The sequence below is a fragment of the Rhinatrema bivittatum genome, chromosome 11 (assembly GCF_901001135.1).
Source record: "Rhinatrema bivittatum chromosome 11, aRhiBiv1.1, whole genome shotgun sequence".
Lineage (NCBI taxonomy): Eukaryota > Metazoa > Chordata > Amphibia > Gymnophiona > Rhinatrematidae > Rhinatrema > Rhinatrema bivittatum.
In genome coordinates, this window is record NC_042625.1 from 96,567,716 (window position 1) to 96,584,481 (window position 16,766).

Sequence of the window (16,766 nt, forward strand, 5' to 3'; positions counted from 1 at the left end):
AGTGTCATGTATGAAGTTTCTTATATCAAAACAAGATGAATTAAACCTAAATTACCCTGATCTCCCTCCCAGATTGAGGCCCACTTGCCTAATGTTCACATCAGTCTTCTGTTAGTCTTTTGTCCGGTCATGTTTTCACCCTCAGGGAGGTTTCCAAGACTCTGGTTTTGCTGGTACCACTTAGTGGAAACGTTAGCCTTTGAGATTCTAACCTTTTCCTTCTGCTTTTTTGTGACCCTATGACCTTCCATCATAAGTTTTTGACATTTGCTGTGGTCCAGATGTCTCTCTGTAGTTTATCCAAATCAGGGTCAATAGGGCATTTAAGGTTCCCATGGCCAAAACTGCAAGCAGGCTAAGGCAGCAAAGGATTCTGGGTGAGCCATAATCTCCATGTTGGTCTCAGAATCAGGCACACATCATTGGGTACAGGTCACTACTGAAGGACTGCAGGTGGCACTCTATGTAGCAGTGCCTCAAAGTTTTGTGCTCTGCCTCCATCTTCTGGTAGGGATCTGGACTAATCTGAGGTACTACAGGAACAAAAATTCAGGTAAGAACCAATTTTCTTTTCACATCTTTGATACTGCTAGCTTTCAGCTTTGGGAAAATACATTGTATTGCTACTTGTAACACCAATATGTTTTGTATTATGCCTTGACTTAAGTATAACTTGTATGCTATGAAGTAATTTCTTTTGCCTTCTATAGATCTCATGAGACGGCAAGAGGAACTGAGGCGAATGGAGGAGCTTCATAACCAAGAAATGCAGAAACGTAAAGAAATGCAAATGAGGTAAGGACCAAAAGTAAAACAAATGAAATACAATTTAATATGCTGATACAGTGGCTTGCAAAAGTATTTGATCCCATAAGTCAGTGTGCTTTACTAATGATACATTGTTTCACAATACATTTGTTGCAAATCAGCATGCTCTGTAAATTTTCAGTCACATTTATCTCTGTATACAACCCTTGTGCTGTGGGAGCTCCTAGTTTACACAAGGTGCTTCAGCGCATAGAGCTGCACTCGTCCACAGTGATCATGGTGGCACTGGAGTGGCCGCGACGCTCGTGGTTCGCGGACCTCGGGGCGATCCGGTTAGCCTCACTTCAGTGCCAGGAAAAATAGTGGAAAGTGTTCTAAACATCAAAATCATAGAACATATAGAAAGACATGGTTTAATGGAACAAAGTCAGCATGGCTTTAAAGAGGGCAAGTCTTGCCTCACAAATCTGCTTCACTTTTTTGAAGGAGTTAATAAACATGTATGGAAGTGTCGGGACTTCAGATTAATTTTGATCGGAAATTTTCCCTGAGCATTTCACTGAGCACTTGATGTGGAAAGGTAAGAGTGAGTTCCTATTTTGGTGGACCCCAGGTCCTATACAGTATCTGGGGGCTAATCTTAGTTTGGATCCCTCTCAATATCTCTAAACCATAAACCTCTGATTCGCAACTCGATGGGTGATATAGACAGATGGGAACAACTACCTTTTTCATGGTTTGGCAGAATGGCCGTGATTAAGATGAATCTTTTTTACCGAAAATTGGCTATCTATTTCATGTTTTACCATGCCCCTTTCCTGTCATGGACATGAGACCTGTTCAGTGTAAAATGCTTGCCTTTATATGGGGTAGAAGACCCCCACGCGTCTCCCATCTGATTCTCAGCCAAACACGTAGAAAATGCAGAGAGATACTGAATTGACTGAAAATTTACTTTAAGAGCATACTGATTTGCAGCAAAGATACTACCTTGAACAACCTTATGTACACTTTAATTTTTATAGGAACATATTTTTATTTAACGTTTTTATGCTGACATTTGTGGGTACATATTGGTTTACATGGAATTAAGAAATACAAAGAACGGGGGGGGGGGGGAGAAACGGGGGTATAACAGGATAAAGGCATAACAAGAGAAGTGTAAAGGATGCAACTAACAAGGGAAATATTATATGAGTTATAGTAAGAAACAAAATATAAAAAACATGAAATAGCATAACGATAATCACATGGAAGAAGAGATGACATAAATTAATAATGAGGGTAATTAAGGGAGAAGCTAGAAGACCTATGCTGGGAATGCCTGCTTAGTCAGGTCTTTAGCTTTTTCCTAAATTTGAACTGGCAGGGCTCTTTGCGGAGATCAGTGGGAAGAGCATTCCAACAGGTGGGTCCAGCAACTGAGAGCTTGCTCCCTCGTGGAGGTGAGATGAGCATTCTTGAGGGGAGGGGGTTTGGAGGGGAGCTTTGTATATACTTTGATATATATATATCTCAACATATACTTTTGCAAGCCACTATATGTTGATATACCCAGTCTTGCAGGGTTTTTTGACATGCAAGTGTCATAAGCAAATACTTTTGTAAATCAGGCAGGAAGAGGAGCGCCGTAGGCGAGAAGAAGAAATGCTGATCCGCCAGCGGGAGATGGAAGAACAAATGAGACGTCAAAGAGAAGAAAGTTATCGCATGGGTTATATGGATCCAGTAAGTAAGGTTGCCAAGCTTTGACAGCTTTTTGTTTAATTTTGAGGTGTATTAGGTGCTGGGTTAGTCCAGGGATCCTCAGACTAACGTGAGAAATCGCCATACTGGGTCAGACCAAGGGTCCATCAAGCCCCAGCATCCTGTTTCCAACTGTGGCCAATCTAGACTACAAGTACCCAAAAATTAAATATCCCATGCTACTGATGCTAGTAATAGCAGTGGCTATTTTCTAAGTCAGTGTAATAGCAGGTAATGGACTTCTCCAAGAGCTTATCCAAGCCTTTTTTAAACCCAGCTACACTAACTGCACTAACCACATCCCCTGGCAACAAATTCCAGAGTTTTAATTGTGTTGAGTGAGCATTTTCTCCAATTAGTTTTAAATGTGCTACATGCTAACTTCATGGAGTGCCCCCTATTTCTTCTATTATCTAAAAGAGTAAATATCCATTCCCTGTACATACCAGGATCAGTCCAGACAGTGGGTTATGTCCCCTGTCCAGCAGATGGAGTCAGACAAAGCTTTGGAGCGTCCTGGCATATAAGCCAGTGGACCCTCTAATGATCCTCAGTATCTTTCTGATTCCAGCAGATAGGAGTCTGGAGGATAATTCCTCCTTTATTTTGTCTTTTCTGAGGGTGGATCAAGTTGATAAAAAAAAGATTTAAGTTCTAAGTTTGGAGGTTTGTGTGACTTGCAGGCAGTGCTGTCCTGTCACCTCTCCCTCCCCCATTCCTCCCTCCGTGGGGTAAGTTGTCATTTGGATTTCTTGTCTATTTCTTACTTTTCTCACAGGTTTTGTTTAGATACTGTCAGCAGGGAGGTGGATGCTGGAGGTTCCAACCTCTCCCCTCCCTTGCCAAGTTCTGCCCCGCGGCCCCGAGACGTGCATTCCCCGGGGCCGCTGTAGCAGGGAGGTCCCATTCCTCTGCCGATTAACAGGGGCAGAGGTGTAGTGGAGGCATCTTCCCGCTCCCCACGGCATGTCCTTTACCGGCCCCGTAGCAGCTCACTACCCCCCTTCCCCTCTGAGCATGCCGAGGCCGTCCTGATACTCGGCGTGCGGCAAACCGGGGGTGCAGTTATCCCGCAAGGATCTGTGTACAGGTGCCTTCCTGGTGGAGAGGCCACCTCGATGCCGCCGGATCGACTTTCTTCGCGCGATTTAGCGCACCACAGGCAGCAGGGGCCGGCCCCATCTCCGCTTCTAGCGCGCGGGGGGGGGGGAACGGTGGCCATCTTGGAAACAGAGGAGCACGTGCTGCAGCCACAAGAGGAAGAAGGGGAGGATTTCATTGACATTCCCCACCGATCCTGACTCCGGTTCCATCACTAGTCCCCCCGGGCCCCCCAGCCTTTTCTGCGGATTTCATTGTTCATGCACAATGCTTATTTACAGCGACTGGAACATCCCATGGTTCCCCCATTGGGACCACCGCCACCCAAGCCCCCGGATAACGGATTCTCCCCCGGGGGCCCAGGACACAGCGGGGGGGGGGGGGCACCAGGGACCCCCCATGGGGGCCCCAGGGTGCATTTTACCCTCCCCCCCCAGCGGGGGGGGCCTCTTTTCCAGATCAGGGGGGGGATCCACCGCATCAGGACGATCCTCTCCTGGCAGCACAGCTGGAAGGAGATGACCCATGGGTTCTCCGTATCTTTCAGAAAGAAGTTAGTCGCGCTCATCCCACATATCCTGCAGGAACTGGACATCGACCCCCCCTTGACCCGCCAGGACCCTCCACTCAAGTCGTTTCCTCATCAAGCAAGAAGGGGGACCCAGTCCTGGCTGGCCTGTGTCCATTGTCCCTGGCCTTTCCCACACATCCCACCTTCCTCCAGCTACTGGCCAGGGAATGGCCTCACTCAAGGTCGGAAGGGCAATGGAAAAGCTATATCCTCTACCAGAGGATTTCCTGGAGCTCCTCAAGGTCTCAAAGGTGGACTCGGCAGTGTCAGCGGTTACCAAGAGGACAATCTCGGTTACGGGTGGCACGGCTCTGCGGGACCTACAAGATAGGAAGCTGGAAGTCTACCTCAAGAGGTCTTTGAGGCTTCGGCCTTGGGAGTCCATGCTGCCATTTGTAGTTCACTAGCGCAGAGGGCAGGATTCCGTTGGGTCCAGCAACTCCTCACTTCTCAGGACCTGCCGCCGGAAGAAGCCAGGCGGCTGTCATAGCCTACGGAGCAGATGCTCTGTATGATTTGCTCCGTGTCTTGGCGAGATCCATAGTCTCCGTAATCTCAGCAAGGCGCCTCCTCTGGCTCCGCAACTGGTCGGCAGACTCCTCTTCCAAATCCAGCCTGGGCTCTGCCTTTTAAGGTCAAATTTCTCTTCAGTGAGGATCTGGACCAGATCATCAAGTCTCTGGGGGAAAATGCTTGTCCGCGGGCCACCAGATCGTTTAATCCCTCCAGAAGTCGGGCCCGCACACGCCATTATTGCGGTTCTAGACAGCCGGCGCCCCGGACTCCTTCTTCCAGATCTGTCATGGCCTGCTTCCTTTCGCAGTCGCAGACCTCAAGAGGGGACGGCCCAAGGGGCTGCCTCCAAGTCCCATCAATGATGCCAGACTTACCCACTCCTCGACTCCCCGGATCGGGGGGGCGGATAGCTCTCTTCTACGAGGAGTGGGTTCACATCACGTCTGACCAGTTGGTACTAGACATCTTAAGGAGCGGTTACGCATTGGAGTTTGCTCGGCTCCCAAGGGACAGGTTCCTCTTGCCCTGCAGACCAAGTCACAAAAAGCTTGTTGTGCAACAGACTCCAGTCTCCTCTGGAGAGGTGGGCTCGGGTCATTCAATCTACTTCGTGGTACCCAAAAAGGACGGATCTTTTCGGCCAATGCTGGATCTCAAGGAGGTCAAGGCCCTCAGGGTCCTTCATTTCCGAATGGAGACCCTGCACTCAGTGATTGCGGTGGTACATCAGGGAGAGTTCCTCGTCTCTCTCTCGACTTGACAGAGGCCTGTCTCCACATTCCCATTCTCAAGGTCCATCTCCTCAGGAGATCTGTAGGGCGGCTATGTAGAAGTCCTTGCACACCTTTGCCAGACATTATCGCTTAGATATCCAGTCCCTGGGGGCTGGAAAATTTGGCACGAGTGCTGCGAGTGGGACTCTCTTTGATCCCACACAGGTTTTGTGCAAGGGTGTTTTGTTGCCTGTTATGGCTATCATCTTCCCCATGCTCATTTAGTGGAGTAGGCATAGTTACTTGATTCTTTATTTCTGGCTTGGGTACAGATTAATACTGAGGGACTGCAGGTGGTACTTGTCTTAAGTGGCAGTGAAACTTTCTCTGATTCCATCTGCTGGAAGGGAGGCAAAACCCGGGAGTCTGGACTGATTTGTGGTACTACAGGAACGAAAATTAGCAGATAAGAACCATTTTTCTTTTCTGTAGACAGCTTAATCAGCCATACTATCCCTCCCACCTTTACTTTAGACAAAGCTTAGCTTGCTATCAAGACAGAGAACTGCACAGTAGATGGCTGTGTGGGAAGGTCCAATCATGCTAATAGTCTTGCTGAATTCAGCCATCTTACCATTAGTGTGGCAGATTTATCCTGCTGTTCACAAAGCACATGTTTGAGATGAGCAACTTAGCTTTCTAGAAAGTTGGCAACTCTTCCACTCTGCTAGGAACCTCACTACTTTCCTCCCCCTTATCCAGGTATCTGTCACAAAGGGAAATGAGTTAGGTGAATAACAAGTTTTGTGGCACACTCCCACCCATACATCCCCTTCCCAAATCAGTTTTTTGTCCTTTCACCCTTCCAATCCTTTCTCACTCTCCTGTTCTCTTGCTCAAGCATCTTCCTCTTTTGCCAATAGAACTTTGCAATTCTTTTGCCAGCTTATGTAAGGACCCCTACTGGCAATGCTGTACTCACTGCTTTCACCCAACTGCAGTGTAAACATTTGCTTCAGGCCAATATGGCTGTGGGCAGGGACATTTTGGTGGACTGACAAACTCAAGGAGCTGCATCTGGGCTGTAAGTTGGGGACCTCTGGGTTAGCCTGTTGTATTTAAATATAAGATAAATAAATTGGATTTAGACATGCATAAGATATCTGTATTATCTTGTTTTTTTTTAGAGAGAAAGAGATATGAGGATGGGCAGCAGTACCATGAGCATGGGAGGTAACAACTTTTTAAAATACTTAGTGAGTATCTTCTAATATAGGAAACTTGTGAGGTGTAAACTTTGTTCCCTTTCTCCAGACCCCTATAGTTCTGCAAGCCAGAAGTACCCACCTCTGGGAGCAGGAACAGCTACAGCAGCAAGTGGAATAAGCTATGAAAACAGTTCTGGAGTTGGGCAAGGAGCCATTGGTGCAGCCATGATGGGAAGTGACATGGTAAAGTATCCAGTGGATGTCTGGATTACATGCCAAGAGATTCTCTTAAATGTTCTCTCCACCTAGTGACTTCTGCCTAGTTCTTTTGGATTTGAGTGATATTCTCAAACAGCCTCCAGGGATCCCTGTCCTTTCCTAATTGTTAGGACTCCCCCCTTCTGAAAATGCATATCTATTCATTTTTTTTTATTTGGCCAGGTTTAAGATAGATCTTTATAGAACTTTGTGAAATGTAAATAGTATTTCAACTAAAACTTGCTGAATGCAATATAGTTTAATTTAAACTTACATTCCACCCTCTCCATATGTTCTCAGGGTACAAGAGATTTATTAAAGGGGTATGTTATAGTTCAGCATATGAATCCCTGAAAAAGTGACTTCAGGCCCAAGTTCAGTATGTTAATGATTGATTATTGTACACTTGTACCCTACATGGGAGAAGTGGGTTCATAAGCTCCCACAGTTGCAGGGGATTCAGAAGTATGATATAACATTGAGCTGTTCTGAAGTCTCATGACAGGTCAAGTCTCACTGTGCTGTAGTTAACAGGCTATACCTGGATAACATCCATTCTCTTCCTTTTGTAAGCTTTCATGCAGTCTGTATCCGACATGGGGCTCTCCAACCTGGACTAGACTGCTGGCTTGTTTTAAGTGTTAATATGTGGCATGAAAGACTTTGAATCTAGGTATTGTGATGCTTTTGACTGATTTAGCATGTATTTGTGCCGTAGCAAACCATTGGTTTGCTTTAAAGCACTTCTCTTCAGAGCACTCTTAAGAGAAAATAACATTAAAGGATGCAGCAAAGGCTAATCATTTTTTTGACATTTGGTCAATCCAGCAGTGTTCAGACAGTGTGCTGAACTATCTGACCCATATAACGTCTACAAAATCTCAAATGCACTAGGCAGAAGAGGTTTGAGAGTAGATGCTTGTCATCGTTCAGTAGTATTGGATCTATTTTCTTTCAGATAACACTGCTGACCAGAGGGAATTCCTTCTGGATTTTCCTTCATTCCAGCTTAACCTGGTTCTATCAGTATTTTTTAATTTGTTCTTGAGCCTATGGTAGTACTTGAGTTTCCAAAGTGCTCATGCTTCACCAGTACTAATGTTTCCAAGGCTTTTGACATAAGCTTTCTTGTCTCAAGTAATCATAAAGGGACAAAACTGATTTAGTGTAGTTAAGATTTGTACTGATCCAAGGTTCATTTTGGTGTATGGTGAGCAAACTTATGCTATGTTCTATATTTAGTTGTAGAGTATCCTGCTTGCTATGTTAGGCATTGGCCCTTCTTTAATTACACTTACAGTATTTGAAATGTAAGTGTGACTTGCATCAGTTACAGAGAATATTTAGGTAGCCTCAAAATGCTCCTGGAAAAGCCTCTGGTCTGTAAGCAACTTGAAAGACACATTTCATTTAGAATTAAGACATTCATGGTAGGAATTCCACTCTTGATAGCGCGTTAACACTTCTGTTAAATTCTTTGAAGAATCTTGTGTACATTTGAGACTGAAGATTTCAAATGTTCTAATATGGGACCAGATTCAAAATCTACATAATTTATATTGAATTAGCAATATCTAAGTGCCTGCTTTGCCAGTTTTGGACTTTCCTTAGTGACTGCCTGACTTCTTTTTGGCTACCTATCCCCCTAAAACTGTCCATGTCACATGTATTTTTTTAGAGAGAGGTGGCTTATCTGATAGCAAGCAAACAACTCACTTTGTGGAAAACATCTCCAATAGCACAAAATACAAGCCTGTGGTTGCAGTATGAATGGTACTGCCTAAGGAACAGGACTTAAGTAGTTTTGCAGTGGTCTCCTTTTTTTATAGTTTTGTCATGTATAGGGTGATGCTGTTTAGCAGTTAAATGAAATGATCAGTTCAGATCCTTGTCTTTTTTTGCGTTGGCAACTAATTTCTTTGACCCAATTGAGGAGTAGTCTTACCTCTGGGAAACCTAGTTTAAAGTTGCCAGATACAAGAATGTGGGCCAAAACTACATTTGGATCTTTAACTTTAAATTGTCCAAATAAGTAAATGGTACTTCTGATTCACCTCTGTAAAATTCAAAGTTGATCTTGTGAAGTACCATTGAACCAGCATGTAACTTCATAAGAAGACAAAAGCATGCAAATGCCAGTTCTAGGTCAAATCAATGATCTAGCAAGCCCACAATATCACTTGATGGTGGCCAGGCTGGGTCTTTTGGAAGTACCCAGCAGATGTAAATGGAGAGATCATAACCCTGTTGCAATCCTCAAGTCTAATTGCTAATTGTGAAACTTGCTCAAATGTGTTAAACTCTGCTATATTACTAGACATTCACTGGCAACAAATTTAACTATGCATTGACTAAATTTTTTAAATCTGTCACCAGTTACTATTGGTATCTGAAAGGCTAAATAACTTTGCCATTTGCCTGTGCTATCCCAATACATGATTTTATAAACTTGCCTCCCCTTGGTCAAACTGAAGAGCCCTAACCTGTCTAATTTTTATTCATAAGGGACCCATTCAGTCATGTTTATGAATAACTTCTAAAGAGTATCTTCAGGCAGGATGATGGAGAGCTTTTAGTGTTTATGGAAGTAAATAAAAGGGTTGAGTGGTCAGGGTGGCCATGGGGCTGGCTGGTTGTGAGGTCTGGTGAGCCCAGGGCACAGCCAAAAATCAGGATGGAGATGAGGGGAGAAGGAAGACCAATGGTAATGCTGCTCTGCACCCAGTTGCCATAATACTGTGAGATCAGTCTCTGGCCTCTGAACCATAGGTGAGCTTATAGTGCATCTCTTTGCAAGTAATTCAGTTTATATGTTCACACATGCAACAGGACATGGAAAACAGAATTAGTTTAAAACATTTGAAGCTGTGGAGACAATTACAACCCTATGAGTTTTAATCTTTTCACAGAACTTTCACACTGAGAGAAAAAAAGAAGTTACTTCAAGAAGCATTTCAAGAATGTCTCATGCACCCGTTGACACATTTTCCTAAGACAGTTTTTATTAGATGAAACATGTCAGGATTTGCCTCTCTTCAGAGGGACTTGATGTGATAATACTTGTATTTCACCAGGACTTGATGTCTTGTGGTATTTTGATCTGGTAGCATGCTGCCTCAATACAGATGCAATTACCTGTGGTTTTATTTGCATTCTTGCATTTTCAAATTTCCAATTGCATTTCTGCTGCCTTTAGGTAAATATAAATTTAAGATCTCAAGAATAGGCCCATTTTTTTGCACTAACATAGAGCAATTCAAGTATTGAGGTAGAATGTACATAATTGCCAATACATGTATATTGGCTGCTATTGCTGTGTTAAGAGAATTTGTACCTCAGTTCTTTCCATCAAGCTGTGTGCAGCAGTGTCTGAAAATCTGGATAACAATGTGGCTCAACAAAGCAGTCCTGTGCAAGGTTCCATACAGTGAAATTAAAACTTCTCTTAATTTCCTTTTGTCCTGCCAGACTAGGCCAGACAAATGGATATCTCCCCTGCCAGCAGAGGTAGATACAGGATAAAAAAAAAAGCTCAAAGCTGACTTCACTTCTCCCTATAAGGGGCTGGTGCTGCCTTCAGATTTTTCAGTATCCTATGTCAAAGCTAAGACAACTGTAGGCAATTGATTTTTGGTTTTCAGATCACCATCACAACCAAAACCTGATGCACCAAGAAACTTCACTCCATGATCATTAATCCAAGAAGTAGATAATTCCAAGTCGTCTACCTTCAGAATGGGCAGCAATATATTTGCTGCTTGTTTTCTGAACATGTCAGATTGAGAGCTTCTTGATCACTGTGGTTTTCCTGGGTGGTTCTGGATTGGTCTTGTTGGAATAAAGGAACGGGAATGGTTAAGTTTAAATTTCACCTTCCTTGTCATTCATGTCAGACAAGACAAAAAAAATTCATCGCGGATACGGTAAAAAATGGTTTCTTTAAGCTATACACGCTTAAACGCATTAAATCTCTATTATACCAATATGATTTCCGCACAGTTTTGCAAGCAACTATTTTATCAAAGATTGATTACTGCAATGCTCTGTTACTGGGTCTACCCAAAGCCACCATTCAACCTTTGCAAATGCTGCAAAATGCAGCTGCCCGCATCATCACAGACACAAGCCGCCATGATCACATCACTCCAGCTCTTCAGTCTTTGCACTGGCTACCCGTGGCTTACAGGATAATTTATAAATCTATGTCGCTGATACACAAAGCCATTCAAAACAGAGAAATGCTCTGGTTCACAGATCAACTACAATTCAAAACGTCTTCCCGCCCAACGAGATTCTGGAATTTAGCCAAACTAAATATCCCAGCACCTAATCTGACTAAACTCTCTAGTACAAAAGATCGATCTTTCATCATTGCTGGATCAACTATATGGAACACCATGCCCTCCGAATTACGCCAGGAACTCTGTCACAAAAAATTTAAACAAAACCTTAAAACCTGGCTATTTAAAAAAGCCTACTATCAATGATCTGAATCCTCAACTACTCTTCCTAACTGCCACAATCTCTCATATATTGCTTATATTCTATTAATACAAAGTTATATACTATATTGTTTTCGTTTAGTTACCTTGTTATATTGTAAAGCGCAATGCTGAATTACTGTTTTAATGTAAACAGAGGTGATGTTATTTACATACCCCGGTATAGAAAAATCTATAAATAAATAAGTGAGAAATATCAAAACTCCACCCAGACTGGGTGGGAGGAAGTCACAGTACCTCTTGGGACTCTTGTGGCCAAGGTAGTCTTTCCTGGCCTGCACACCCACATTGAGGTCCTTGGAGAAGGGATGCAACTGAGATAAGGGCCCTGCCATTATCTTCCGGTAAGACAGGTTGTGATTCTGCCTACAAGTCCTGGAGCTTTAACAGCCCCCTCAGACTTGCAGACTCTTGCTAGAACAGGCTGAATCATTCATCTCCTTGATTCCTCCTGAAATTGATGCCTTAGAAATCAGTTTTAAAAGGCACAGTGATCTATCCTAGAAAGAACTGGGTCACCTATAAACATTTGAGATGGCTTATAAGACTTGAGGCTATCCCTGTCCTAGCCTTCATTATCAGACTTTCTCACTGTCCTAAGTGAGAAGCCTGATCCCAACAGAAGCGGAGCACTACTCTTGGAGGATTAGTATTGCGCTCAGATGCCCTTTCCTTTAACATTTCCAAAGGCTACCAAGGAGATGGACAACAATAATGCAAATAGACTGAGGTTTGAGAGGAAGGGAGACCAGAACACTACAAAACTAAGCTTGGGTTCTGGCCTAGAGTAGATCTTCCACAGCAGAATACCTGTGTGGACTCCCTAGAAGAAAGTAACCAATGTGAGCTTACAACTCTTGCAGCAAGCCAGAGCTGGTTTCAGCTCTCTTGAGATGTACAAGTTATGCCTTCATATCATCTCTGGCAAAGAACAAAATGTATTTAAAACATCTGTATGCTGTAGCAATTCAATGTTGGCTTAGGATAAAAGGGATTGAAGGAATGGATCCCTCAGTGGAAATAGTTTCTTCTGTAAACTGACTTCATAGAAGTTCCTTATTAAGTTAGGCCTACTGTGTGGTCATCTTGTGCTACCAGTCTGTAATCCCTGATACTAAGTATCACTACATAGCCTGGTTTGACAGCTAAGGCTGTAAAAGAAAATGAAATTCCCTGTATGTACCATGGGTTGAGCCTCCTATCCAGCAGGTGGAGACAGATCAAAACTGAAAGGGTATCCTATATGAGGACAGAGCCTACCCTGTAGTCCTTCAGTGCTTGTCTGTCTCCAGCAGGTGGAACAGCTCACCCTGTGGCTCCCTGTTAACTTCTACTTGTCCCTTCTGGGTGTTTTTTCCTTCTGTCTCTATAGTGTTTGGATCAAGCAAGTATTTGAGTTATTTTTAAAAAAAAAAGTGTGAACTCTGTGAATCCTTCACAGGAGACAGTCCCTGTCTCCTCACTCTTGCAGGGGCCTAGGGGGACTTGGCCCCTTGTTTTATATAGCCTAGGCGCCCTTTTCCCGGTGGTCCTCGGCTGCAGGGGTGAAAATTGGTGATGCCAGTCACTCCCCCTGTTCAGCTCTCTCTTCTGTACTGCTCTCCCTTCATTGGGATCCATGGTTTTTGTAGCTGCTGACAGGGACCATTGTAAAAAAACAAAACAAAACCAAAAACAGGAGATTTTACCCAAGAGGAGTCCCTGACAGGATTAACAGAAGGCTCCTGCCTTCCCTGCTTACTTCTGCAGCTTGAGAGAGTGAATTGAGCGTGCACGGTTCATTCTGTGCCTCCGTTCCTTCAGCACCGGCAGCTCAGCTTATCTTGGTGCTGTCCCTCCCCCACCCAGCAGCCATGCCATGATCTCAGATGAGTTTAGCCTGTGGGGATTCCTCGGTCAGGCTTTCGTGGGAGGGGCTCTGTTCATGTTGCCTACCAGGGGGGGAAGGTTCCTCTGAGGTCCCGATGCCCTCTGGGACCCACATCATGCCGCCAAAACATTTCCCCCCGCCGTTCCCAGGCCGTCAAACCACAGGAACAGCGGCCATATTGGGTTTTGCTCCAGTTTCTTTATCGGAGCTCCCTGAAGCCCCTGACCCGATTTTTTTTTTTTTTCAGTGCCCCCCCCAGGGGGGGCATTAGAAACAGTTTTTCTACTGATTTTGTGCTTTTGCTGCACAAATCCTATTTAGCAAGTTTGCAGGAAGAAGCGGTCCCCCCTCCAGCCAAGGTTCCTCTGCCCTCTCTCCCCTGTGGCTCCTGACGGGCGGGGGGGTGACCCGGGTCGTTCAGGTGGCCCCCCCCCCCCCACTGGCTCCTGCGGCCCCCTGCCTGCCCAGGATCCGGACCAGGACCCAGATTCGGCTGACGCTCCCCCCATCCCCCGAGGGGGATGACCTCCGGGTTCTCATTCTCTTCCACGGGGAAGAATTGGAGCCTCTTCTCCCCTTCATCTCCCAGGAATTGGGGATTGACTGTCCCTCAGTGGATGAGTTCTCGGCAGCTCCTGGCAGGGCTCAGGGCCCTGCCATGCTCTTTTCCCTTCCATCCCATGCACAAATTAATGCTTCTCAGGGAATGGCAGGCCTCCGGGTTGGGAGGGCCATGGAAAAACTTTATCCCCTCCCGGAGGAGTGTTTAGAATTATTGAGAATGCCTAAGGTAGCCCCCATGACCATACTGGTCATGGGGGCTACGGCCTTGCGGGATGTCCAAGATCGTAAGCTAGAATTCCATCTCAAGCGCCTTTTTGAAGTCCTGGCCTTGGGTGTTCGGGCGTCCATCTGCAGCAGTCTCATGCAAGCGGGCAAGCCTTAGGTGGGACCAACAATTACTCTGCACCCAAGACCTGTCTGCAGAGCAGGCTGATGACTTCATAGAAGTTACTTGTTAGGCCTACTGTGTGGTCATCTCGCGCTACCAGAGTCTGTAACCCCCTGATACTAAGTATCACTATGTAGCCTGGTTTGACTTGACAGCTAAAGCTGTGAAAGAAAATGAAATTGGTCTTCTGCTTGCATTTTCAGAACAGTCTAGGAAAGGTCTAGGTTCCCAGCAGGAGTCTGGATACCAGACATCCTACAAGAATATCCAAATCGCTGGGCTCCTACTTTCCTTTTTTCAGTTGAAGGATTTGCTCATCTTAGAGCTTTGCAAGGCTGATCTGAAATCCACTCACTTTGGTGCCCCACCTGATTGCTGATAGGGCAAAGGCTGCTTCTGCCAGCCCTTACGCTTCAGGGTCTCGCGTGTTGGCTCAAAACATGTCTGTATGATGGTTTTGACTATTCGAGTTGCTGCTAGGTACTGCAAGGGGTACACAGTCTCTCATCAAGGTACCTGATGGCTACTAGATTCCTTCACTTTGTTCACTTTCATATTAGCAAATGGTATATTGACTGCTACCACCTGGACTATCTTCTCCTGAGTTAGAGGCGAGTAGCCGTATGGTACTGGACTGCTGGTTGTGTGGGTCTGTGCCTTGCCCTGATGCAGAATAGGTCATGCTCAGGGTGAACATGGAAATGAGAAATCTGGGTACCAGGAGTAATGCCTTCATCCCTTGAAGTCCTAGGTTATGACCATTTTGGATTCAAGGTTTTCCTGTATACCAGAGACTGGAAAGGACTGATTGCTATTCAGGATAATCAGTCTGTCTATGGGTTCCACACCTGCATAAACTGGGCTGCAGCTGAACATATTTCTTGCTCTGAATAGTCTTGACATACTAAAGGAGAACCTGGAATCCTTCACTACCTTGAGACCTTAATACCACTTGATCAGGTACCTGGGGGTCATGATTAACACAGTCTAGTAGCTGTTGGTAACAGATCCAGGATAATGCATGTAGAAAATATCTGGTAGTAACACCTGAAGGAGGAAAAGAGATTGCTGAGTAGCCATGTGGGGGACAGTGAAGAGGTCTACTGTCTCTGCACTGGGACCCTTTTGTGTAGAGATCTGAAATAGTACTTTCCTCTGCATCAAATCAGACCAGTCTGGTTCTTATGGGTTTTTTCCGCAATCAGCAGATAGACTTAACAGGTTCACTGATATCGCTTCTTATATGCATCTGTGATGACCTCAGCCTGCTGGTATTCTATCATGGAGGACTCTGAATGTTCTTCCATACAACACTATATCCTCTTCCCTGGGATGGGAATATAGATCCTAACCATTTTGGCTACCTGGAGGCTGGAACCAGGTGTCTCATACTGAAGTGATCCCATGTCTTAATAGTCAGAAGTAGTTGGAAGCTCTGGGAGAGGATCTAAGAGTACCCAGGAATTGAGGGATCTCCCTATATATTACTTGCTCATTGAAAAGCTGTAGGTGATCATGTTACAGAATTAAGGATCATAGTCTTATCTCCGGAATGGCCTCCTCACTGAAGCATCCCTTTCTGAGAAAGCAAATAACCCCGTCCCCCATCCGCTGTATCGGCTGTCTCTTGTTCAACCAATACCCTTGGACTTTCGCAGTAAGTAGAGTTGCTCTAGCATCCATACATTGCCAAAGATATCTTAAAGCTCTTTCCTATGGGGACATGGATAAGGCTAAGAAGTACTCTGAGAAATCCACAAGTGCTGTCCAAGAAAGACCATCCTGGAAACAGGCTACAGCCTCTGGGAAGCTTTATACACTTCATATTCCACTTTTAGAAATCATAGCCTCAAGGTAGATTACGATTTCTGTATAGGGGAGGAGACTTTCTGCAAACTGTTCCTTCCATTGTTTTTCTGTAATGGGGCAGGAGCTCCAACATGTCTGAGGTTACCTGTTGTGCCTGAAGGGAAAACATGTAGCATCCATGGAACTTCCTTGACTAATGGAGGGAAGTAAAGAACCTGGCATGCTTAATTTATTTTTGGTGCAAAGCAGTGATTAGTCTGCTGATTCAGCCAAAACTGGTATGCTGACCAGGCCATGTTCTGCAGAATACTGTACTTCCATCATGGGCCAGAGCTTGATTTGAGGAATCCACCCAGCTTTGCTTTTGGGTGCTGATACTCTACAGATTGCACCTGTTGAAATGCTGTGACTTTATCCTTTTTATAGCCTTACTGAAAGTGAATGGAGGGAGATGAGAGCCCTTCAGAACCCCTGAGTACAAATCTGGCACAGCCCTGTAGACTGAGGCAGTCCAGGGAAAAGATTGGGCTGCAAACCCTTGTATAATTTTTTAAAATGTTACTATCTCCTTGTTACTCTCCAAGAATAGAGGGAGTGTGCAATCAGTAGCTCCTGTTGGCAGACCCACGAAGGGAAGTTTCCTGGGACCACCCTGTGCTTGACCCATCTATGTGGGAACTTTAGATCCCAGTAGTGTCTTCCAAGACCATTACCCCAGAGCACCATCAAAACTTGGCTTATGGTTTACCAGA

General features: G+C 44.9%; 1 protein-coding gene across 8 annotated transcripts in view; it reads left to right on the top strand.

The window, feature by feature from the left end:
- The window catches only part of SFPQ (splicing factor proline and glutamine rich), a 70,399-nt gene that overhangs the window by 31,753 nt on the left and 21,880 nt on the right, over nucleotides 1–16,766 (top strand). For all 8 annotated transcript variants that reach the window (XM_029619018.1, XM_029619019.1, XM_029619016.1 and 5 more), the window contains exons 6-9: nucleotides 711–795; nucleotides 2,382–2,496; nucleotides 6,603–6,648; nucleotides 6,730–6,866. In XM_029619018.1, the coding sequence (XP_029474878.1) occupies nucleotides 711–795; nucleotides 2,382–2,496; nucleotides 6,603–6,648; nucleotides 6,730–6,866 (383 nt within the window). The remainder of the gene's footprint in view (nucleotides 1–710; nucleotides 796–2,381; nucleotides 2,497–6,602; nucleotides 6,649–6,729; nucleotides 6,867–16,766) is intronic.